Below are 27,191 nucleotides of genomic sequence, written 5' to 3'. Positions count from 1 at the left end.
TACCTTAATGTACTGACTTTATCTTGATTTTATTTATTTAGTTTTTTTAAGTTAGTGATTAAAAACTTGACACACCCATGTACTCAGTTTAAACAAATGTAACAGTTTCCATGTCACATTAAAGTTTGCATCAAGTACTTTTTCATGTAAATCAAGATGAGAAATGAGAAAATAGGCCCTCTATGGTGCTGGAATAATTCTTTAATAGAGCAAGTGATTCTTTAAATGTGGGAGAAATGATTGCCAGACTGCTGAACAAATGAGACACAGATAGACACGAAGATAGATCAGTGCTAAGCACAGTGATATCTGCAATGACCATTTTTGAAATGATTATGGTGCAAGACTGCTCTAAATTACAGTATCACTCGTTATTGCCCTATTTTCTGTCTCAGGAAAGTATGAGGATTGTTATCTTTTCCTATGGGCCTCTCCACGGACAGTCACAATGACTTACAGCATGGCACCATGATGTCATTGCTGTAGTTTGAGCCCTAGAGTGATCCTAATAGAGGCTGAATTTAACTAAAAATAATGAGCAACTGGTCTTTAGATGAAAAAAGAAAATGCATATTCTAGGTTTGTGCGGGCATTTTCGGTCTTACGAATCACAACACAGAACAGTGGAAGCTCTGTTCAAGCCCTTGGTCTATGCGACCATGACCAATGCATAATGATGCATTTATTTATTTATTTTTTCATTTTTAGTTCCTTTTTTTTTTTTTTTTCTTTCGCTAGGGGGGTAGGGGTGTGGGAGGTACACACGCAGAGACGGTTGTGGTGTGGTTTTGGCATACATGTGTTATTCATGTTCAAACATTGTGGTCATCTCAATCCATATTCATGCTTTTAAAAAGCCTTGCTGTGTGCATGGAAGTATAGTATCCCCTGTCATGTTCCCTCCCTATAGCAACCACAGACAGGGAGATTCAGTTACGTCTGCTTTGGCTGCTTTGGGCATATGTGTGTGTATGTTTGTGTATGTGTGTCTATATAGAAGGATGCCCTGTACACCAAGGTCTCAGTTAGTTATGATAGTGTCTAGCAGGTCCCCCCTAGACTTTCTCAGGGGACCCAGCTCTGTTTCAGTGCAACCTCTGCCACACTCTTTCAGCACTTGCTCTGGCCTGGTGTCATCGGCATGGCTAGCGCTTTCATTGTGAAGAAAAGTAGGGTTAGGGTTAGAGAGGGAGAGAGTAATATAGAGACAAATAGAGATGTTCCCTGGCCTTCTACATTTCCTCTTTCCTCTCCCCCACTTCACTCTCTCTCTCTGTGGAGCAATTGCTCTTTACTTCGTCCATTTTTCACAATTTTATGAGCTTTCACTTTTATTGAAATACACCCTGTTTTAATGTCCCTTGTTGAATAAACGGATCCACACTGTCTAATGACAGTCTTCTGTTAACATTGTATGAATTTTAGCAAACAGCTACACCTATTCAGGATTTTGCTGACCTAATTTTTCCAAAACAACCTTCAGTGCTCCTTCTCTTTTCTCTCCCTCCTCCCACATGTTTTACACACTGCCCCAAAACAACAGTGGCACTGTTGAATCTGATGCATATGGATAGCAGGGGAAGTGCTGCATGTTGATAGAAAGGAAAATATTAGTCCAACATTGGCACAGTGTTTATTGTGTGTTTTGTGAGTGTGTGCTGTTTATAGACAAATATGAACCTTGCTTAATGCAGTTAAGGTTTGTCAGATGTGATCAAGACAATGATCAACTCCAACACAGTCATATAATAAGTGTTGTCACTTAAACAGATTTTTATGTCCAATTACACCCCATTACAAAAGTCAGATATCGTCTAAATTCTTCTTGGGTACTGACTGAAATGTGTTCATTGTATCTAAAGCTGTCAAGTGCTGAAAGTTACAATTGGATGCTGTCAAATTCTTGTTTAATTATTCCTTGGTCTGAAGTCTAAAACAGAAAACCTTTAACACTGATGAACTGGTAAATGTAGCATATTTCAGTAAATGACAACAGGTTTTGTAAAAAATGGAATTAAATAAACATGGAAGTTCTGAAACTCAAGTATATTGTATTCACACTAGTCTCAAATATTTACAAAAGATACCCAGCCTTAACCAAAGCTAATACCAATAAAGTTAATACGGTTTGAGGGGATGTGAATACTACTGTTCCCATGAGGTAAATAGTGAATTATTGACAGACATGCATTACCTGGATACATTGTCGGGCGTAGGTATCCCAGGTGAGTGATTGCCTGTGTGTGTAACAGATTTATTTCTCAGAGATCCTCATAGATAACTCTTAACGGTATGCGTATGTTCCTGCATGTGAGCGTGTGTGATCTTGATAGATCTGTGATGAGGCCACCAATGCCTTTCATCCTAATGGATTCCATCTGACCAATCACAGCACAGAGACATGGCTACAGATAAGCCCGTTGGAGCTGGGGAGGTTCCGGTAAACAGCCTCTGATAGGCCCCCCTGTATCCCCCTCTGCTCCTATCAACAATCAGCTGGGGTTAATGGTGAGAGCCTGCGGCTGGCTGATTGGAGCCAGGCTACACATCAGTCAAGACAAACCCAGTGTTGGGCCATATGTCAGGCTCCAGCTATTCAAGTCCGCCTTCTGCCTGACCACAACACCTGCACTTCAATTCAAGAAATCAGACGTGTTTGATGACTTCCTCACTTGATGAAGAACTTAAGCCTGACTGTATCCTGATGATGACACAAGCCATAACTCAAGCTGACCTCTTTTGACCTAACCTGTCAGCAATCCAGTATTACTATTTTATACTTTAAGATCTGAGACAGGCATTTTAGTTGCTGTCTAACCCTCTCAAATGAAAGTGAGAGTTTGAGCCCTTGTCTCCCAGTTGAACCATGTTACTATGCTGTATTTGACCTGTCTGATCACTATAAAGTGGACCAGGGTCAAAAGCTACAGGCAGACACATTGCTGCTGTGGTCCCCGCCGGGTGGCCACATTTTTTTCTTTCTTTCTTTCTTACTTTCTTACTTTCTTACTTCCTTTCTTTCTTTCTTTCTTTCTTTCTTTCTTTCTTTCTTTCTTTCTTTCTTTCTTTCTTTCTTTCTTTCTTTCTTTCTTTCTTTCTTTCTTTCAACCAGATCAAAGCTCTGCTGTTCCTACTCTCCAAAGCAAAGAAAAAGAAAAGAATTAATACTAATGGTGCTGGGAGCAGAGGAATAAAGCGTCAGGGTAATTGCCCAGCAATCACTGCAGCATTCCGCAGCTGAGGGGGGCAAAGATAGGGTCTTGAGCTTAAAGAGCATGGACGTGGATCAACTTGGCCAGCACACACACAGACACACTCACACTCACGTACAGCCTAGGTTGCACAAGTGCAATCTGTCTTCATTGAACAGCTCTGGGTCTGCAGGAGTCTCTCCGTGCTCATTTTGCTCTGTGGTTGAGCAGGAGAAATCACTATGAAAACAATACTCGCTTCGTCTTTCTCGCTACTTCTCTGTCATTGTCTGTGTGCATATATGCTTCGCTGTGTGGGTTGCATGTGTATATGTGTGTGTATGTTGGTTTCTAATTGATATGTATGAATGCAGCTGAGGGTCGGTGTGTAAATGACTTTCTAAAGGAATGTGCGGGAAGAGGGGGAGGATGCCTGTTCTGCTATATGCAGCCTCCATCGCTTGAACTTGGCCCAACATTCATGATAATAATCACAGCCTGATTGTGTGTGTGTGTGTGTGTGTGTGTGCGTGTGCGTGTGTGTGTGTGAGAAAAATATTAATTTAATTGATGGTAATAATTCAGGTGCATCTGTAGTTCAACCTTATAAACGTTCAATATAAAAAGCAATGATTACTTTGTAACTTTTGTTTTTGATGAGGCAGTTATGTCAGTGAAGTAGTTGTTGAGTTTGCACTCCATCCCCGTGGGCTGCTGTGGAGTCTGTGACTTTCATCGTTTAAAACTTCATCTGTGAAGTGACTCTTTGAGAGGATTTGTGTGTTTGCTGCTGGTTACTGGCTGTAGCTCAGGAGGTAGAGCGGGTCATCTACTAATCGCAAGATCAGAGAATGAATGTGTGTGAATGTTAGTTTCCCCCTGATAAGGAGGTTGGCCTGTGTGGCAGGCCAACCTCCTTATCCCCTGCCATCAGTATACATGTGTATACAGTATGTGTGTGTGATTGGGTGAATGTGACATGTAGTGTAAAGGTACTTTGAGTGGTCGAAGGCTATAGTACAGGTAACCATTTACTCTCTACTGACAGGGCAGGCGTTTAAAATGTTTAATTAATGTTTACAAGCATTCATTTGTTTAGGGGACTTTATCTGTCATTCCTCGTCCCCCTTTTGTTGTTTTGTCTGCGGACCAAATGTGTATTTGATTTATAAAACAGTGTTCAATTTGACAAAAGATCTGACATTAGAATATTCTTTGTGCATGCTTTGCTTTACTTTAGTTGATGTGACTGAGCCATAAATTTAATTCATTGTAATTAAGGTCATGCGATTAAGGTCATGTGATTGCAATTCTATTTTAGGAATTATTGGGATTTATCAGTGTATGTGTGCTGACAACCGTGTGTATCTGCAGGGAATTTTGCTTGTCTGTACAATTATACATGACAGCTTAAACACGTTAATGAAAATTGATACATGGAGCTCATCATTTGTATTCATGTGTGTTCTGTATGCTTCTTTCTCTGTATGCATGAGTGTATGCCTGATTGCTTTTATGTATGTTTATGAGCATGGAGTGCTTTTGTATTTCTAAACAGACACTAGTGCTTAGGAGTAGAGTTAATGTTAGTGCCATGGAGAGGAAGCTGCTGGGAGAGTCACAGGCCTTGGTCATGATCGTAGTGAAACCTGTAGAAAATTATGTTGCTTTCGTTTGCACCTAGTTTGACCTAATTTTCCCTTGGCTGTAGGATAGGCGAGGACCTGCCTATTTGGCTCATCAACACAGGATCCTGCCTATGCATGGTACTTTTCAGTTGGAAAGCATGGGTCATTTGGTAGAGGCCAGCATAGCAGATACAGAGAAACATGCAGGCACGCCAGCAAATATGTAGATACACAGTGGCACAACACATGTTTTTGTGCAATAGTGCCCTGCCCTCCTCTGCAGGCAAGTGTTGGCCAACAGATTAAAAAGCACTTTTACTTAATTGCTTTATTTGTGGGGAGAGAGTTTGTTCTCTTTTGCTCTCTTTAATATGTAGTTTGAAAAGGGGAAAATCCAAACTGTTCTGCAGCAAAACAAAAAAAAGGAAAAAAAATGGCCTTTACTTTTCCTCATTTAGAAAAGTGTGGATGATTTCAGAACCTCATCATCATACTTTGAACCTCCCTTCTCTTCCTCCCTCTCTCAGGCACCACTCGTCTTATGAAGTCATTGTGCTTGGTTGTTCCGGACGATAACAGATGAATAATGACTCCTCGAGCAAAGTAGCATGACATCAGGAAGGTCATATGAGGGGAATATGGGAGAGGTGTCATTTTTTGTTCCTTTAAAGGTCTCTGTGTCATGATGTCCCTTCACATTCCCAACCAGATTACTCAGTGGTCTTTAGAGATCTGATGGGGACTCCACAGCCACAACGGCAATTTGTTTTCAGTAGCTAACTCTATTTGTTCAATGCAATATTTCTCGACATTTTTATGATTCTTATTCAGAGCAACTCAAAATTGTGCAAGCAAAATCTGGGACCGCTGTAAAGCTGTATCACATCTCTCAGATGTGGAGTTCAATAATACAAAGAACTTGAGAATTTGAGTATCCTCTGTGGTTGTGTGCACATATTCTATGCTCATAAATTGGATGCTTGGAAGACAAAACATAAGATTAGCATTCTAAATTTTTTTTAAATCAACTGTCAGGAGTTGTCAAGTAGATAAATTTGCCTGTGGCAGTAAACTACCACATGGGGGCACCAGCTTACACAATATCAGTGCTTCCACAGTCTTCTGATGTCCTCTGTGTAGTTCTGTTTCACAGGCAGAGCTAGGGGTGAGAGGTGATGGAGGGACTGGGGTTAAATGAAGTGCAAGCGCACACTCCTCACACTGAAAAGGTCACTGTCTTCCCTGAAATTCATGACAAACTGTTATTCTCTTTGAAGAGCCATCTGAGAGCCCAGGAGCGGGAGGAAGTTTATTAATCCGGGAATCAACAAGCTCTGATAGCACGACATTGGACCAGTGTGCAGGTGTACAAGTTTAAATATACTGTAACACGCACATGGGAACACACACATACACACAAACAACATGAAGTCCCAAGTTTAATCTGTATATGCTTTACTTGGATCGCAGTATGTGACTGTGGAGCACTTGAAGTAGTAGCGGTATGATATTTCCAGTATGTAGTCTTCCATCATGTTTCTGTTGGACTGTGACCTAGATTTCTCCGGGGAAGTACACAGCATGTTACTACATATTGTTCAGTTTGCGGTTATTGTCCCTCTGTGTATTTGTGTGTATGTGTATGTGTATGTGTGCACTGTGTGTGTGTACATGCATTTATGTCAGTGCCAGAATCTCTGGGTTTTCACAACTGTCCCTGTCATATTTTAGAGGCGATGACAAGCACAGAGAAATGAGTTGCCTTTCAGAAAGGGTGACCAATTATTGTTTGGTATTTTTATTGGTCCAAAAGAGTTTTAAAAATACAAATGATTGTACTTTTTATGGTGGTCACGCTCCACGCTGGTCTCCTTTTTGTTCTGCAGAAATGATTCCTCTGGAGGCCACAGAGTTCTAGTTCTTAGTTTGGATGGAAGACAGACGGGTCGACCGGGTTTGTGGTTCTGCTCTGGAACAAACTGCTTTTAGATCACTATTTTTTTTGCCAGACACTGGGCCTGATACTATTTCACTAACCTCTCTCCCATTACATTAGAACTCAGCTTGTCCTAATCATGATCATACTGTACAGACTGCAACCACAACACAACAGCAATGCTCCCAATGGGTTTCAAAATCCACTGAACAGAGAAGTTTGTTTTGTTAACAGCTATTAACTTTTTTATTTTACATGCGTGTATGTCAGCTAATGTTAGAGGATTTGAATTCGAATCAATTGATGACAATATCACAGTCCACTAGTTTGATCAACTAATTGACACAGTAAGTTATAAACAATAGGCAAGGCAAGGCAAGGCCGTTTTATTTATATAGCGCATTTTATACACAATGGCAACTCAATGTGCTTTACATGAAACAGACATTTAACTATGACTGTAGCCAGCCTCACCAAGTTTGTAATAGTTAATTGGTAAACCATCTTTAGTCCCTCATTTTCCAGTGAAATACAGCAATCATTTTTTGAATGGTGACTATGATGTGCCTCTCAGCATCCTCCTGTTTACATAACGACGTCAATGATGACTTGTCAATGAGTCAACTACTGTTTTGCAGAAGCTGTTGACTTGTAAAAATCTGTAGTCATGACATCTCTACATCCCACAGCCACTCAATGTTTTAGAGTACTTTATTGTCATGCTGTATTTTGTCAATAGCATGTGCAAAGTCAAGGTCAGTGAAAGGTAACTGCACGAAAACACTCCCACTTTTAAGTGAAACCTGGTCCAGTCCTATCAGCATGTTGATAAAGTTATCAGAGTCAAAACAGTTAGGCAGTAAACAGTGGTGAGCCATGTGTGTGGGAGGTGACTGAGACAGACGTCATGGTTTCTCAAGAGGATACATACTCTATGAGACAGACAGTCCACACCGCAGTGCCTGGCCCATAGAGTCATGGTAGCTGCCTATCGTAGGTGGTCCGCTGCAGTGGGAGGTGTGTGTGGTTGGAGAGTGGGATGACATATGCACAGCGGTTTAATGATAAAAGCCTCTGTATGTGTGTATCTGGCTGTGCGTCTTTGTGTGTTTAAGAGAGATGCGGGAGAATAGTTTGAGGAGCCTCATACACTGAGAGATAAAATGAATGACTGCTGTTCTCATCATAACAACCAAGCTACTGGAAGGGAGGCCCCCTCTCTCCCAAAAAGGCATAAGGCTGCCCTGCGCCTCGCCTGTCCACAAAAGGCAGTTCTCTTCAGAGGGTATGTCGGGTTTTGAGAATTCTGACAGAATTCCTTGCCCTCTTTCCCATATCCATGACTCACATGATTCGCTGTCATCCGCCAGTACAAGGTTTAAGTTGTGTTTAATGTTTTCTGGACAATTTCACAGAAGACCAGGCGACGCGGCTAAATATTTCATCGGGGAGTTGTTATTTTGTGCGACTAGGCCAAAGCAAACTTAAGCCTGGTGAAGACTGTAATCATTTATCTAAGACCAGGGGCGACATGCTCAATTTGACCAGAACTAGGGCTCCGTAGTGCCCACAGGGACAGGGAGCAAGGGTGTGCATGAGTGCATGTGTATATGTTTCAGTGCGTATTTAGGAGAACAAGGTATGTCAAAGCCTCTGAGCTGTCACAACTAGAGGCCAAATCGAGAATTTTGGTTTGTTTGTACTTCCTCCTGTGTTTACTTATATGTGGAGATAAGCATGTCCCAGCATCAGTCCAGTATACTCTGTCAGCCTTCACCAGCACTCGATGATGTGGAGATCGCATATGAAGTGTGTAGTTTTAGCACTCATGTAAGTGCCTACATCCCTAGGAAAATAAGTGAAACCTACTTTACCTCTTCAGACCACTCACGTCAAATGAGAGAAATGAGACGAAAAATTAGGAAACCTACATAATGCTCAACTCTCTCAGCCTCTTTCTTTTTTACAGTGCCCATCCTAAAATTCCATTTCATACACTCATGGTAATCATGAATTTCTGGGAATGTTATCTGACTATGGCAGTGTGAAGCTTTCCCATCATTCCCTAAAGGGTTTATTGTCCCTATCGCTTGTGGACTGACCTACCAGAGCCTTTAGCTTGGTTGTGTAATGACTGTCATTAACCTATCAAGATCTGCCGAAGGGTGCTGGTCACTATTTCCCACCCCCTCCTGCCACTTTCCCTCCATTGCCAAAACGATGGCTCCCTTAAACCCTCAGTCTTGCCCTCTAGGGAGCAGAGAACACCAAAGACTGCAGTCTAATTGGATTAATTTGTAAAATAGCTGTGGAGATTTGAACATTATCTATCTATGTACCCATGACTGGAATGCAGCTTATTCTCCCCACAGGGCATTTTTTTACCATGTCACCATTTCAGTTAAAATGTGGTCTCTTGAAGGCCTGAAGTGCTTTTCTTGTTTTTATTGCATTCTCATGTTCATTAAATAATGATTTATTTTCAGTGCATATGCCTTTCTTTTTGTACAACAAAAGCCCTAATCTGAAAAAGGACCACTTGGGTCAAATGTGGAATTAATGCTTTGCAGCAGTGAGTGAATAGTGCTTTGTCTGTGTGAAGAAAAAACATTAAAGAGGTGGAAGCAGAAAAATACAGTAAATGCTATATTTTATTATATAGATCTTAAAGAATCTCAAGGAGACTTTCCATACTGAACTTCCTTTTTCCTGAAGATGATATTAATTTACACTTTAGAGGAATGTAGAGCGTGCTTGTGGGAATAATGATAAGCCACAAACAAGTCACCATGTCCTGTCACCAGATGTGCTGTGCCTTTGTAACTGATTTGTAGACCTCTTGTGTCTCATTGCATAGCACTGTGTTGTACCCCTGCATCTGCTAGTGTTTTGTTTGGTACAGCTCGGAGCGTTTTGTGTTTGTGTGTCTTTGTGTGTGTTTGTGTTCATCAGATAAAGGCTGTTGAACACCACAACTGGCTATTACACCACCACTTCAGCGACATGAGGTTAGCCACAGAAAGGCAGATGCAGAGACACAGCCCCTTAAGTCAAAGGGTTGAATTAGCTCTAAGTATAATACTAAACTGGCACTGAGGCTGTTTTGGTCAGACTGTCCAATGGCTTTGTTGTTTACACATCTCCACTAAGTCCTCTACTCAGCAATAGAATAAACTTTTTCTCTCTTTATGGATCCAACCATAATTGTTTTGACCAGAGCCCTACAGTGGAGGCTTTCATTGTAGCTCATCTTTGAGATGCCAGGCGAGAATGGAAGACATTACCGCAGGAAATTGAAGAATGCAGCCAGTGGCTGAGTGCACTATTCAGTGTCTAGATTCATCTTTTCGATGAATCACCGGTCAATGAGATAATTTCTTTTTGTGGTTCTTTGGTACCACAAGGTTTCTAGTTAGTCCAGACAGGTACATTGTGCATCTGCGATTTTCAAGTCCAGTTTAAATTGTTCTGTCTCTGATTGTTCTGTATTTGTTTCAAATCAGTGTGTGGCTAATATGTTGCCCTCTGTTTCTCTGTTCCTCTCTCTCCAGATTGAGAACCTGTTGGAGCAGTTAAAGGATAAGGACAAACAGCTGACTGGGTTGAGGGAAAGGGTCCAAGGCCTACAAACTGACTCCAGCAACACAGACACAGCCCTGGCAACATTGGAGGAGGCCCTATCAGAAAAGGTACACAGGATAAAGACAGGGTGAAGATAGAGGTTAAGCAAAGTGACAGCGACTCAGTGAGAAAAAAGAAATGAAGTTCAGGGGCAACGTTGAGAGAGATGCTTTGTCTGAAGGGTTGCTGTGTAGATGGTGTGAAGAATAAAGCGTGCTATTCATGCAGAGGCTAAAACTTGTTTGTCCTACAATAAACTCTCACAAAGTGAAACCTTTAGACCCCACTTGGTCTAGAACTATCTGGAAATGTTTTCCCATTTAGGCACACTGGTCTTTCAGGAAGTTGGTATATGGCATAAGGATAATTAAGTTGCAGGCTTTGCTATGACCCACTGTCATAATTTACTGACACAGCCTCCTAATTTATAGACCTTGGACCACACTAGATGAGGACCTGTCTGAAAACAGTGACGGAAAGGAGGTACCGGGAGAAGGAAGGTCTAAGGTGAACATAGACAGAGGATAAGTCCCTGTCTGTAACTGTGCTGAACATAGGGAGGGAATGATCGATAGAATAAGAGGAGGATAGAAGTTTTGAAAGGGGGAGGAATGGAAGGATGGAAAAGAGGAATGGCAGAAGAGGCACAGCCTGATGGAAGAGGTGGCCTCAGAATTAAGGGAGGGAGAGGTCAAGGAATGCAAGGGTGGAGGCAGAGTAGAAAATGAGTAACTTCTGCAAGCCATCTGAAAGAAGAAGAGAAAGAACAGAGCCGGTGAAGAGAAATACAGATAGAATCAGACAGGGATGAAAATTCAGTAAAAGACAACACAGCCATGCACATATGGAGAGTAAAAATCAACTATGATTGTAATATAAAGAGAGATATATCGCAGACATGATGTACTGTCAAGTCTCAGTGGGACATGTACAACCCAGGTCCAATGTTAGTATAGTATCAAGTTTGTATTTAAGTGTTCTCTGTGGTCTACATTGTTCAATTTGATATAATATTGGGATTGCTTTTTTTAAACTGGATTGACTGGTCTCCATAGCCTCAGCAAACAATATAACGAGTGTTATGCCCCTAAATAATGAGGGAAAATGAGCACAAGAGTGAATGATAAATACGTAATATACACATTACTGTGCAAAATATATCAACAGATGTCTACAGTACATGGAAACAGGAAACACAAAATAGCCATCACATTTGGGGCAGTTGCAGGTTCTAACAAGCAGGGGCTGTGATCGCCACGTAAACTTCACAATATTTGAAGAAACTTATTCAATTCAATTCAATTCAATTCAATTCAGTTACCTTTCTCCCTTCTAATGCTCATTCACACACACATTCACACACCGATGGCACAGCCACTGGGAACAATTTGGGGTTCAGTGTCTTACCCAAGGACACTTCAACATGTGGACTGGAGGAGCTGGAGATTAAACCACTGACCTTCTGATTAGAGGATGACCCCCTCTACTTCTGAACCACAGACCATGAATTTACCATCTTTTAAATATTGCTATGAGTATATTATCTTTAACTTGTCACATGACCACAGTTTGAACATACAGTAAATGTGCACTGATTGAATAACTGCCATGTGAATCCAGGTGCACTAAGCATACTTACAGAACTTCACATGAATGGATGGCCTGGATATTGGTCATAAACATTCAGCATTTGTTGTTTTCTGGCAACATGAGAAAGCATCTGGTCTCCATAAAAGCCTCACCTCAACACTACTGAGCTAGCGAGCCGCCGCTAACCCTAAAAGATGAATGGCCTCACTGGCCACTGTGGTGTTTTGTTTTCAGAAGAATGCATAGCATTTCATCGCACAGGTCATTTACACAATAAAACCCCACTGATTTTACAGTATTCCCTGGTTAGTAAGTTACTTTCGAGAAGTGTGGAAAATTCTGCTCACCCAAAAAAGTTGGAATGCTGATTTTTTTTTTTTTTTTGTTTTCCTGGTTTACACAAGCTTTTAGAAATGTGTTTATGAATTTGGACTCATGGCTACAGAGTGCCAACGATTTCTAATTGGAGACAGGCTTCACACAAGGCAGGTTTGATGTTATATACTGTACTGTTATGACCATGAAGATGTCAAATCTTCGTCTGGCAGTGTATACATTTTTACCCTGAACTGACTGGCTTCATTTCAGAGTGGCTCCATCGTGCTTAGCTTTGTTACATATTTAAAGTTGTTGCTAGCACACATTTGCTTGTAGTAAATTCTAACAAAATGAATGGTTTGGCAATGCAGTCTAAAAAATGGTTTCCAATTTACATGTTTGTTTGTACTGGAGGCTAAAAGATGGATGCTAGTTTACATTTTGCTGGCACTGGCTGCTAGTTAAGAGTTTATAGAGTTCCCAGTTAGGACAGATGTGGATGTCAAGCTGTACTGCTTGTCTTTCAGTGGCTGCCTCTTTTTTATGTGTTTATGTGTCCGTGTGTTCCAATGTACACATACTGTTTTTGAGTATGTTTGTGCCCTTGCATTAATCTTAATGTATTTCTTATGCAACATTAGCTTGTCTTTGTGATCTTGCCTGCCAAGGCTATTTTTGAATTAGGAGTTATATTAGGAGTTAACAGATGAATCTAAAATAGCTTTCCATAACAAGATCCGAGTGATGTGTTTAATGTTAAGTTGGAACTACACATGAAAAGAAATAAATGCTGCTTGCAAGATTTCAAAAGGTGATGTCAAAATCTGATCAAAGTTCAAACTATTTCAACTCCAAACATTACATCTCAATGTTTGGTCAGTGGTTCAGTGGCAGATGTAACATTCGTGCAGCCAACAAAACATTGTTGATAAAAAAATGAATGTCTTTTTACACTGTGTTAAGGGCTTTGACACTTCTTATGTGAAAGCAGCTTAAGTGGAGTCAGACAATGGTTGTTTAAGTTTGTTACTAATATGAACCGATATGTGTGCTCACACTGCTGTGTTTCAATAGTGAGTATGTGTGTGTGTGTGTGTGTGTGTGTGTGTGTGTGTGTGTGTGTGTGTGTTTGTCTCGGACTTATGAGGCTTACTGCCCATACTATTTTCCTTGATTGTGTTGAATTTTATTTAATCGAACTGCACTTAAATGTCTATCAATTCAATCAAACATCTCTAACTTTGTGCTCCCAGATGTCAGTCGATTAGTAGCCTATGTCAGCTGATGTGTGTTTATATGTGCGTTCTGTTTGCAACACATGGCGGACCGATAAAGTACATAGATGTTTTCACTTAAAATTATCCTTTATCAACTAAATTTGTTTTTGTTGCTGACAGACTTTGAAATGAACAGCATAATGGCACAATAAACTGGAAATCCCTTTTCTTTGTCGGCCCATCTGTTTACCCAAAAACCACTTCTGATGCAGCCTACATATAATTCAGCTGTGATGAGGAGAACATTGGCGGGCTTTTCAGACTTTGTGGTCAACACAGGGTGTGTGTAATGTGTTTACAAGAATGAATGTGTGTGTTGCTAATCACACACCCTGTCACAAACCTGCTCTTGGAGCCATTCGCTAGCCACATTGCTATGGTTCTAATTAACAGGCTGGGGCATTGTGCCCATGTCAAGCCCTGTTTTTTAGTGTATGTGTGTGTGTGTGTGTGTTTTCCGTCTGTGATATCATGTATATTGTGTTGTGTTTACGTGTGCTCCACACTTAAGTTTCATAGAGGCAGGTTTTATTATCATATCCTGGTCTCTTTCCCAAAACCCCAAACATCCTAGAGATATTTCATAAAGTGGGGAAAACACCCAGGACCTATTAGCCATGTGGTCTCTCTCTCTGTCTGTCTCTCTCTGTCTCTCTCTTGCCCTCTCTTCCAAAGCCCACTATGCAGTGCTGTGCTGTGCCAGGTCTAGTTAGTGGCTGTATTTGTCCAATTACCCAGGGGTTTAAAGCTGCCAATCATGCGGCGATGCCACATCGTAAAGCCTCATTGCTGAGCTGTGCTCTGTGCCTAAATAAACACCTGAATAAACACCTTGATAATCACTACAGTCCACACCTAAACACACACACATTCACCTTAGCACACACCTACTACACACACCTTCCATGCTCTGCCACCCATGGCGTGGACATGGTCTCAGACCAATGCCCAAAGACATGGTCCTCCGGCTGTCCAATGTAATTAGAGAAAAGAGAAAATTACAATGTAAATATTCCAACTTGGTTTATCAGCAAGTAATGTTGAGTTGTTAGGAAGTGATGTATAGTACTGTCCAATCTGTTCTCAATAAATCTGTATCTGTCCCTCAACCCTTCAGTTCCTTCTGCTCTACTTGGCTCTGATTTCTCTCTGTCCCTGGTATTATTTATGGTGCTATTATTTATGACGGGCATTTATGAGTTTGTCTTTGGCCGCACTTTGCAAAGCAGGCTATTGAGCTTATTCAGCAAGACTGCATGGCTAAAAAATTTCAGTAATGATAGGGAAGACCTGTATCACACAGGGCTGACAATCCTTTGCACTTTAGAAGCAAAACAACATCCATTTTATAACATGTCTTAAATGTGAACATGGTTTTATGCAGATTATAGCTACAGTATCTAGGCCTTTGATCACACATCACATATCACACTCATCAAACCTCTCACAAATGTTTTCTCCCTATCTTAGGAGCGAGTGATTGAGAATCTGCGAGAGCAGAAGGAACGGGAGGACAGGGTTCGGCTGGAGGAGCTGGAGCAAATGAGGAAGGAGAACCAGGAATTGAAGGACAAACTCTTAGCCGTGCAGCCCCAGAAACTGTCCCAGAGTCAGCCTGCTATCCCTGTGCCGACCCAGAACCAGAGGCTTGATGGAGAGGTCTGTGTGGGGAGTGGTTTGCACATTTGTGTGGTCAATAACACCTGAGTAGCAACTGAGGAATAACTAAAACATAGGATTGAGGGAGATCACATTAAAAAGTGTGTTTTGTGTGTAGTATAGAGTGAAGTTTCATTTTTGGTTATTGTTGTAATCACTTCTTAATATAACATGAAACTTGAATAATCCCAAAACAATATAACACACGGGTGAAACAGTGTGCATGTTGATACAAGCAATGCACACACTCAAGATTGATAGTCTGGTATGTGTGTGGACTGCAGACAAACAGACATCAATATTTCATCGCCATCCACATCATAACAGACTTGCACATACTGCACCACTTGTGCCAAGCTCTAAAATGAGCCCAAAGACAAAACTGACTTTCACAGACATCATGAAACAAATGATAACAAGTACCTTTCACAAAACCCTCTACTGTTAAACATTTCAAACAAACATCATGACACTTTATAATTATTTTTTTATTGTACAAAAAGAATTAGAAGAATTTACCTTTACGACCACTCCGCAGTGGTTGTAATGTGCTACTTGTGCCCTGTATTTACACTGCTAACTTATACAGTAATAGTAATTCCACTCTCTTACCTCCCTGTGAGCATCCACACTATTGTTGGCAACTTGCTAGTGAAGGGTGTGCCTGCACTTTGTCCCACTGGATAAAGAGATGAATTAAGAGAGAGTGATTTATGAAGGTAAAAGATCCCTCTATCCCTGTTCAGGTGCCAAGTAAGAGGCCTTGCTGTCTTTTTTCCTCTTTCTTTTTCCTCTCCCAGGCTTACAAGCCAGGACAGACTCTCGTCCTGCCAGCATTTATGAGGATGTTTTCTTTTATACTCATAAAAATAGCATACACACATCTTATTCCTGTGAAATGATATGATATGATATATTGAATGTTGACGCGGCACCACATGAAAGGGGCAGCAGCTCAATGAGTCTTTGTAGCGAGCAGATTCACTCCTCGTCAGAAGTGTTGCCATAATTGGACTATTTTGTGTACTCGGCAGCAATCAGACCTGTTATGTAAACGTAGAGATTCTTCAAAAAGAAAAAAAAAAGTTTGCGTGTTTATATGAGCTTGTGTGTGTGAGTGTCTTTCTCTGTGTATGTCTGAGCATGCATGCCAGCACAAAAACAACTGTGTATGTGTGTGTGTTTGTGTATTCACGGTGTGTCATAGGCCACTTTCAGACATCGGACACATTTCAGACTTAGGACCAGTTAATTGGAGGCAGCTTGTTTTGGGTCAGTGGTTTAGGTTAGGGTTTGGCAAGTCATGGTGATTGTTAGAGTTAGCGCAAGTCTCTAGGGAATGAATACAAGTTCATCTAATGTCCCCAAAAGTGACCATGGTCTGTGTGTGTTTGTGCACGAGTGTCTGCATGTGTTCAAGTATGTTTGTGTGTTTGATCCTATTGTTGTGCAGTGGACTGTGACAGGTTGTGAGGCTTTAAAACGCAGTAGGTCAGAGGTGAAATGACTAGCTGCCTGAGATTATTCTGATCAAACTGACTTACCACACACATTAAGACATACACACAAGCACATTCAGTGCTTCAGTGTCATCAGCCAGTGTGTGTACTTTTAGGTTTTGGAAATAATGTGATACTGTTGTATTAAACTGTTGTTTCAAATTCTAATATCCAGCACACAACAAAAGCCTTACTGCAAGGTGCTACACATGGCAGAATTCCAGCAGCACTAAAAGTCAAATGGAAGTCAAAACTCAACTGACATTTCCAAGCAATGGCCGAACACCTCAGTTCAGCACAATCTACCTGCACTGTCACTTTGGGGGTTCTGTGGTCGAATGGACTGCACACTTAGGTCAGAACAGCAGACATACTGGTCATCTTCCGTCACAGGCTGAGAACTCATCTTTTCACCTCACCACCCTACACTATCTTTAATTTCTAACAAGAAAAAGAGCACTTGTACTGTAGTACTGAACACGCTTTAATGTTTTTGTTTGAAAGAATCAAGCTTTCTCTTGTGCCTATCAACTTTGAATGCACGTATTGTGAGTTGCTTGGGACAACAACAACAAAAAAAAACATTTCAGTCAGGCACACTTTTGTCATAGATCAAACCATTTATTGCGACAAATGGAAATACAGTTTTGCTTGGCGCTGAAGGCTCCACTCTAAGATGCTCCCAGGATTAGCCAGCTGCATGCTGAGCTAAGAACAGGGAGTGCAATGCAAAACCCCCTATGCAGAGTGGGCTGAAAGCAAGACATGAATTTCAGTTTGACTCTTAACCAGAAAGGTGGAGGCTGGGGTGGTGGGGTGCCAGTAGCAGCAGCGGTGTAGCAAGATCAGTGTAGGTGGGAGTCATATCTAAAAAGGGACTGGCTTGTTGTGACAATGGCTGTGATTGGTGTGTGACGGATAAGGTATGCTGATTCAATCAGTGGCTGACAGTTGATCACAGCTGGGGCGTATGACTTCTGTGTCCTGTATGAGCTAACGTGTTGCTTCATTTCAGTCAGGAACACTCTAGTCATTGATTAAACCATTTATTGCGACAAATGGAAATACAGTTTTTCTGGGCGCTGAAGGCTCCACTCTAAAGCCCCGTTTCCACTGCAGGAACAATTTCCCGGAACTTTCACAGGGCTAAACGAGTCCCTGCCTACCTCGGGGTAGGTACTCCGTTCAAACTTCTGGGTGGGGCTTGAGGTTGACCTGGGTGTACTCAAAGTGGGATGTGGCGTCAACGGAAAGCGCTAAAATAAGCAGTATTTTGAAAACCCAGCAGAAGACGAACAGAAGCATCTACACTGACGAGAAAAGTCCACCGCCATGTACACAGACACACAAACCAGAAACGTGGCAACCCGCTCAACTCATTCCATGTTTACCTCCTCGTTTTCATTTTCTTTGTTATGCTTTTGGTGCGTCACCTCGGTGACGTCATGGTCAGAGTCCGGTGGGTCCTATCACTGCCCTACTCTGCTATGTGGAGACACCACGGCCTGGAGGACCAAGTTCTGTAAAGGTACTGCCTCCTAAATTTTACCAGGAACTTCCTTAGTGGAAACGGGGCCTAAGATGCTCCCTGGATTAGCCAGCAGCATGCTGCACTAAGAACAGGGAGGGCATGCAAAAATCCCCAAAACAAACATGGAACCCAACACCAAGCCTAGATAACGCTCATGTAAGCATCAGCCAGACTACAGATAAATCATGTGTAGCAGCCAGCATGCTGCAGACCTCAGAAATTTGTTAAAGAATTAGGACGCAGCATGCATCCTGAAGAGGCCAGTCTACTGTTATATAAACTATGTGAACTATCAATGTGAAGCAGCAAGCATGCTGCAAACCTCAGAAATGAATTCTCAAGAATTAGGACTCAAGGACTGCAGTACCCAGGGTTCTGTGTGGCGTGACGTTTATTTTTGTTATTTCTCTTTGCATTGTTATTGTATATTATCTCTCATAAGTGACGTTTTAAGATAAGCCCAGAGTGGGTTTCTACCTCACCTGCACATATTTTATTTTTATTGTTATTTTTTAGATTTCTCTGACTTCTATTTTTGTGCAAAAAAACTAAAATGTCAGTCGGGAGCCCGCTGACAGCAGTGATCGCAGCGGGAGCCAGTGGTGGTGCTGAAATTGAAGATTCGAAAAAACTGCTGGAGCAAGATTTTTGTAGTTGGAGGATTGAAGAGAGAGTCTCATCTGATGCTCAGCATGTGTTTGGAATTGCCCTTTTAGCTGCGGTGCTATCGCTAGATGGAGTGGAGGCAGGTGTATTTGCCCTAAACCTAACATTTACAGCAGTGTCAGGGCATCAATAGGTTTTTCACATTTTCACAATGTCAAAAAATCATTTCTGTACACCTCATATATTTCTGTATATCAGGCATGATATACAGAAAATGTTTTAGAAATGGTTGCATTAATCCAATAGTGATATATCCCTAACCACCCAAATAAGTGTCCTCATTTGACATTCATTACAAATACCTCCCATAATGGAGAAATACGCCTTTTTCCTGGACAGTTCTACACAGTCATTACCCACTCAAGGACATGTAGAGTTTATGTTTGCCATCAGGTCGTGTACTCACAGTGGCCTACTCACTGTATCTGCAGATGTTTGTATTACTCACTCTGTCAAGCTGTTAGCGGAGCTTTTTATCTTGACCTCAGAGCTTTGTTGACTTCACTGCATCCTCATCCTCTTCCCATAAAACAGTATTTGTTGATCCCGAGGTTAATAAAGGACTTCTGGAACTAAACACTAGCTCTTCAAAGAGAAAAACAGTAAAGAACCTCAGGGAAGGCAGTGACCTTTCCAAAGCGGGTTGGCTTAAATCAGCGAGGAGGCACCACACCTTAACTGACTTTTTAATCCTATTGAAAAGACAGTTTAGTATTTTCAAACCTGTCATATCATCTTACATTTCCATTTTTCTTGCTTTTTTGTTGTTCTCTGTTGTCTTTTTGATCACAATATGGAGACAAGCCCAATCACACAAAGATTTTTGCACTGGTAGAGCAAGTATATGAGGACTGATATCACCTTTAGGTGTCAAACCTTTTTTTTAATGCTACCAAGCCTCTGTGCTGCCGGGTAGCCCCTGACCAAACGTTAAATAACGCAGTGCAGAGCCCGCTGGCCACACATATTTAACTTATTTGTAATATTTATACTAGAAAGAAATTTCCAGGAATGATAATAATAATTTCAATAACTATATATGTAATTTTATCTCAACCGGTCTTCCCCCTCCTGTCATAATATCACTAATTCCAGTTGGACCCGCTGTTCTCTCAGACCCCACTTTCCTCTTTTCTGTGTTTTCCACAGAAAAAACATAACAAACTCTAGTTCACTTAGGGCTAATGCATTTTCTACTTGCTGAGATTGGACTTGATGTGTGTGGATGAGTGTATGGGGCTAGTTGTAGAAATAATGGGGGTGAAGAGGAGGTAAACAATGATTATGCTTGCCGTTCCAAGGAGTCAAGTGTTTCCCTTTTTGCACATAATTTAACCATTAGTATACAGAGACAAAATCATAGGGCTCTACAAGGTCACGTTAATCACACAAGGACACACACACATGCTGTCTGCAACTCAAGTGTGTGAGCAATACACAATCCAATAGTGTGTAATAATGTCATCATTAACATTTTGAGTGGATGTTATTGTATATTTTACCATTTACAAATGTGTTCCCAAATTGTGCATGCCTGTTTTTTAAGCTTAAGGAGTATGAGCCCCACATGCTCATGCTGTGTCCATGGCTGTATCGCCCAAATGCAGGGGACAACTTGAGCATCTTGTTATCTTGTGAGTTTGTTACAATTAAAAAGAGGCATTTGTTCGGATCGGCTAGTGGTAATAGCTAGCAGACACTCCTTGGGGATTTTCTAATGACTCAAGCAGTCCCAGGCGTATCTAGACCTGACAATAAATTATTCAGTGAGTATGTGTGTGCGCATGTGTGTCTGTGTGCGCATGTGTGTCTGTGTGCCCGTGTTCACTTGATGATGTTTAAACGAGTGGTCTCAGCTGTCTCAACAAGTTAAACAACCATTGCAAACACAGTAGACAGAGAGAGGTAAAGACCAATAGAAAGAGGGAGAAGTCGAGAGAAAGATAATTCTAGGTTACAAACTTCCTCTGGGATATTTTTCTCAGAGAAGAAAGAATTCATCAGTGCTTTTGTTTTTTTCAACATTTACTTCGAAAAAAAAATGGAGATGCTTGGTGGTCTCATAAAATCGCAGCCAAACAGAGGTAGACAGTAATTTTATAATGATAATGACTGAACTGCAAACTCTACATGAAGGATGCCCCGGGGAGGCAACTGATAGAAGCAAACCACAGAAAAGCAGACAGTAGAGGAACCAGGGGGTGATGAAGGGCTGAGAGCGGATGAGGGTACAGATTGGTTCTGCTTCAGCTAGATTGTGACCTTAACCACATATTCAGGATTGACTTACCTTTTCCATTTTGGGCTTCCCATGTGAGATGATCTCACATGTATATAATTGTCAGTGTCCAGTCTTTCAGTTTGAGATGACATAATTTTAGGAGTATCCTTGCTACTTACACTATTTCTTTCCCTTCTGTTTTCCCTTGTTTTTACCAATCTGTAGGTGCCAGCAAAAGTAGATCCGCTACCAGCAGTGAGCCCCATGGTAGGTTATTTGTTATTTTGTGCCCCTCGTTTCTGTGTGTGTATGTGTACGTGTGTGCAGAGCAGCCCTTTGAGGACACTCAGCCTCTCAGTATTCGGTTGCCAAACTTGGCTCAAAGTTAATCAGTCTGGGCTGTATTTTGTCAAGCTTAACTCAACCTCCACCAGCCCTACCTTCACTTTTGTCATCTTAGCTTTACTTGGCCAGCCTGAGGTGCCCTGTCAGCCTCTATTTTGCACTGTCAGTCTGAAATGTATGTTGCTAGCCTCAGCTGTAGTTCTTACATTTTGCATACTAACATATTTGCATATAATACCACTGTAATGTTATCATACTATGCTAACAGTTGCAGTCTAACAGAGGTTATGCTTATATAAATATATTTGTTGTACAAGTATTGTTTGAAGGTGCAGCTTTATGATTATGTTGCCCATTTTATTAATACATTTTGAAAAAACAATGGTAAGTCTTGTGCTGCACAAAGCATTTGAAATGTGCCAAAGTTGTGCATTGCAGAATATACAAATATAAGTTAAAAACACAATAAATACTAAAATTCAAATGTGCTGACAAAGGACAGCAGAGGGTGACGGATGTTGAGATAAGTCTAACAAATTGCAGCGTACACTGAAAGTTCAGCTAAGTCTGACAATGATCAAAAAAAGGCAGTGCTCGAAAGGTTAAGTCTGATTGGCCCTAAACTGGCACCTGTATATGTGTGCTGATACTGCACTAATTGTAATCAATCAATCAATCAATCAATCTTCATTTATATAGCGCCAAATCACAACAAAAGTAATCTGAAGGCACTTTACAAATGGAGCAGGTCTAGACGACACTCTTTAAATTGAATTTAAAGCGACCCAACATTCCCACATGAGCAAGAACTTGGCAACAGTGACAAGGAAAAACTCTTGAACAGGAAGCAAGCAGATCCGGGCTCTTGGTGGGCGACCATCTGCCTAGACTGGTTGGGGATGAAAGAAAGAGAGAGAGAGATTATGTTGTATCTGTCTGTGCACCTTATATATCTGCTTCCTCTCTGTGTTCTGTCTCCCCTTGAAAGGCCCAAAACATAGAAGAAGCAGTGCGGAAGTGTCCAGACATCACAGATCGCCTGAGGCTACTGGAGCAGGAGGTGGCTCGCTACAGAGAGGAATCTGTAAAGTCACAAGCTGAGGTGGAGAGATTAATGGCAGCACTGAGAGATGCTGAGGTGGACAAATCGGGCAAGGAGAAGAAGATTGCTGATCTTGAAAGGTGAGGGTCAAAAATTCAGTGACAATAATATTCATCACAAGACAACATCTGTGTGTCCTCAGAGAGCAGTGTCCTTCCAAGTGACCGGATCTTCGTAACATCTCGATTCATTCCTAAGTGCTCTATTTATAAAGGAGTAATCCACAAGACGTAAACTGTCTAGATTATGTCCTCCCACCACTTGAAACCACTTCCACGCTATCATGCTTTTTGCCTGATGTAATCACATTCAAGAAATGCATACTGTGAACAATGTACATGTGTTGCTTTTAACGATTTGGCTAAATGTCTTGCCATTTGTTTTTGTGTATCAATGTCTGCAGACCTGGGTGAGTAGATACTAAGTGTTCCTGTTAAACATATCATCAACACTGTCCATGACCATTGCTCTTGACATCATGCCGTGACTGTTTGGTTGGGTTTACATTTTCCCAGGTATAAAGTTGGAAATTAGGGCATTTTGGCTTTAATCTGATCCCCAGGAAGCTAAGATTTGACTATCCCAGTGGGACAATAAATGTACGATGCATTTACAGCAAACGATCCTCATTCCTGTTATAGCAATAACACAATGAGAGCAGTATATTTTCTGACTTATATCGCTGGAGATGCACAGTGTGTTATGTTGAGTGCTTAAAAGCTGATTCACATTACATTGCTATCATGAGTGCTATCATGTGTGTTTCCTCTTATCACATTCTGCATTACTTTATATTTTGTGTTTTCACATATGAATGTGTTCAATCATCAGATAAATATTTTGTTTCTGTCTTTGTATGTAGTTACTGTAAATTCACACAGTAACTGTGTTTGTCTGTGTGTTTTTGAGCTTGCCAGGCAGGCAGCCAGCAGCATGCCAGTGGGAGGTGGTGTATCCAGCCCAGACACTGGCTGTTTATACTGCTCTGTTTATTACTGGCACAGTGCTACTCAATTATCATCTGATTTATGGATTGGCATGGTGTGTATATGTACCAAAATGAGTGGTTGTTAAGTGCCAACGCAGAGGTATTGTATGAGAGTGTGTGTGTGCGTGTGTGTGTGTGTGCGTGTGTGCGTGCGCACGTGTGTGTGCATGTGTGTGTGTGTGTGTGTGTGTAAAGAAAGAGATATATTTATATGTGTTTTGATGGTGCATATGAATGAATGTGTGTCTATACATACTGTGTATCTGAGCTTGTAGCAATACTTGTGTGTCAGCATGCATGTACATTAAGAGTATGGTTTCTCAGTTGGGGGATCTCCATGAGAACACCATGAGTGTGAAACTCAACAGTACATGAAAGAACTTTTTTTTAATACACATTGGCCCCATCAGGTGTGTTAATGCTAGCTATGGTTCTAAATAGTTTAGAATGAATCTGGGTTGGCTGCATGTACTGGATCCAACACAGTTTCCTGCCTCATTCATTACCCGTTTTACAGACTCTTACTTTGGCACGGAAACCGTGTGCTGACTCAAACTGTGTGGGAACGCATGAGCATCAAGTATAATAAGGATACGGTAGCTCCCGCAGAGTTTGTTCACACAGTCTGCTCTCTGTTTCCTTGTATGTGTGTGTGCGTCATGCCTCTACCTCCACCTTTATAGTTCATGTGTCTGCTGCTCAAATGCAGCTGACAGTGTGCATATGTAAATTAATGTGTATCTGTGTTTTGTTTCTGTGCACATATGTGTACAGACACTTGTTGGGCAGGACAGTTTGTTTGAAGAGTTTCTTTCCCCTCAGCTCGTACATCTTATCTAGACTGCTGTCTCATTAGTATCAAGTAGGCACTCCTCTCAAGCTGAACTCTCCCCTCTGGTCAGCGTGTACAGGTCAGAGGTCATATGCAGGTTAGCAGCAGGTTATCAGAGGAGGATCCATTGCAGCCATGCGCTGCCAATGTAAGCATAACAAGAATTCATGAAAGTATTAGCACATGAGCAAACCTGCAATTTGTGTTTGTGTGGCTGAAGTGGAGATAAGTGAAGCATCAAGTTATTGTACGATAGTCATGATTTTGTGAAAGTTCTGATTAAACAAAGCAAACACTAAACTACATTTTACATGTGTGTGTCTGTACACATGTGGCATATGACAGCATGGGCAGACAAATGCCTGCATGTGCTGATTGGACTTGTGTGATGAGACTGTATGAGTGTCTGGGCAGGAGATGAATGTCTTTTTAATCAGAGTGTTTCTGTTGGAACTCGGTCAGATGGCCTATTAACCACTATCGGGATGACGAGAGAGGAACAGATGAGGAAATAGACACTTTCTCATCCAGTTGGCAATGCAGCAGAGAGAGTCAAAGATGAATGCAGCCAGCAGGTCATTGTAATAAATACCTTCCAGCGCAGGGGAGACTCTCATAGCTATTTCATAGCTCAGATCTCCTAGTGATCTACTATTAGTTATAAAAACATTAGGTAGTTTATGGTTGGTGTAGGTGTTATTTATAGCTAATCTGCCCAAGTGATCAGTGACACTGAACAGGCTCAGCATCTGTATCAACACACAATCAGCTGTTAGCACTGATGCTAATAGTTGGATTTGTTAAGTAGAGCTATGAAAGAGCCATGATGAGCCATGGTCACTGATCTTGTGGAGCATTTTATTTTAGATATAGAGGACTGAAACCGACACAAATAATATATTTTGTAACCATTTTAAATAGTTTGTAACATGATGTTGAGTCTCTAAAAAGACAAGAAATTGGTTATTTGAAACATAACCAGTTTTAATTTAATTCCAACATCAGGAGTCATTTAAGAGCTCGTTACATTCAAGCATCTGGAGTTGTGACAAAAAATCATACCAAAATGAAAGTTACAAAGCTTCTTTATTTCTTCAGACATTGAGTGGATATAAATCCTTGTTTCTTTTTCCTTCACTCCTTCCTTCATAGCTGTATATTATTACAGTAAATAGTGGAATTCTTATAGCCTTCTCAATGCTGTCCTATAGTTTGGATGGTTTCTGCGGTGATGTGGGGGCTAAACTTTGAAAAATAAATCAGCCTCCCAGTCTGACCATATCACAGCTACTGACGTGGTAAGCACTCTGGTATGTAAGGGAGGGTTTCAGGAAAAGGGAGGTGTATGTGTGTGCTATATGTGTGTGTATGTTCTTGCTTATGTGTACGTTTGCATGTGTGTATCTGGGTCGAGACAGAGGAGAACGCATGCTGGGCATTGGGATTGGCATGGTTTTGTTGGCTGGGAGGAATCAGTGGTTGTTGGCCGACCAGTATTCATACATTCACAAACAATCGCACACACATAAACACACACACGTATCATTTTGGGCCTCGTTCCTATGACCACAATTAAACTCCAGATGTTGGAGGCATCAATCTTTTGAAAACACACACACTTTATGCATGCACACAATCTCCAAAATCTCTGTTGATAATATTTCAGCATGAAAATGTTTGTAAACAGTGTACATTTCTGTGTGTATATGCAGGTGTTCAGACAATTTAAATGGTCATTTTAGATTTGAACTTGACCTGAACACTTCCTGTTTTACTGCAGAAATATAGACACTTTACACCTGCACCAAAGAGGAAGTGTTTCATCACACAAATATTAAATACATAGACAATCCTCTAAACAAACAGAATCACAATTTCACAATTTCTTCCTGTTTAATCTATTCTTGGTTTCACTCTGTCATACACACAGATAGTTTATCGGCACCAGTGAAATGCTATTTGAACTGCGATAAGACATGTATAAGCACCATAAAGCATCTACCAGTAATAAACAGACTTGGCTGTTTGGATCTCTCAGCATTACATCAAGACAAGCGCCTCAGATAAAACTTCAGACTCCCAATGTTGAGCCAACTGCCTCACGCTTTCATAGCTCCCCTGTTTCTTCTCCTTCTCCCCACTCCTTTTCCAGTACCCCCTTCTCTTTACAGAGAAAATGTATTTAATTCAGATTCATATCTGCCTCTTATTCCATATATTGCACAACCCTGAGTAACTGCCGTAGTGTGTCCCTGTCTGCTTGAAATCAGAGGATTTTGTTCCACCCTGTTGTTTATTAAACGAGAAGAAGGAGAGACAGAGCAAGAACTAAGAGTTATGAAAGAGAGATAAAAATCTGGATTTTTTTTTTCTTAAAAGGTTATTACTCCATCTAACTTCTTTTTTTAACCCAGGAAAGGACAACTGAGAATGTAAACTCTTTTCCAGCAACACCCTACCTATGGTTTCCCACACTTGAATCTGGGAGTACACCGATGTGACTACAGCTTCCTGCTGTTGGATACTCAGCAGCTTTACTGCAGCCATTCAGTTACTCTATGTGAATTGTTCAAGGGCACATCGGAAGTAGTCCTTAATGGATGTTAGAGGATTATTAATTCATTTTATTATTGTTTATTATTCTAAACACTATCCAAGTTATAAGTTCCAAGAGAAGAATGTTCTATGTGATAAAAGATAAGAAGCTTTATTGTCATTGCATAGCGAGATACAGTGAAATTTCATTTAGCAGCAATCCTTGTAAAAAAGGAGAGGCAAGCAAGAGGA

General features: G+C 41.1%; 1 protein-coding gene across 1 annotated transcript in view; it reads left to right on the top strand.

The window, feature by feature from the left end:
- Window positions 1-27,191, top strand: part of LOC128357310 (ERC protein 2-like) — a 114,636-nt gene that overhangs the window by 37,932 nt on the left and 49,513 nt on the right. The window contains 4 exon segments of the mRNA XM_053317636.1: window positions 10,307-10,444; window positions 15,032-15,220; window positions 21,363-21,404; window positions 22,471-22,670. Coding sequence (XP_053173611.1) covers window positions 10,307-10,444; window positions 15,032-15,220; window positions 21,363-21,404; window positions 22,471-22,670 — 569 coding nt within the window.

This window comes from Scomber japonicus, chromosome 4, assembly GCF_027409825.1.
Source record: "Scomber japonicus isolate fScoJap1 chromosome 4, fScoJap1.pri, whole genome shotgun sequence".
In the NCBI taxonomy this organism is placed as follows: Eukaryota; Metazoa; Chordata; class Actinopteri; order Scombriformes; family Scombridae; genus Scomber; species Scomber japonicus.
This window is presented reverse-complemented; position numbering and strand designations above follow the sequence as displayed.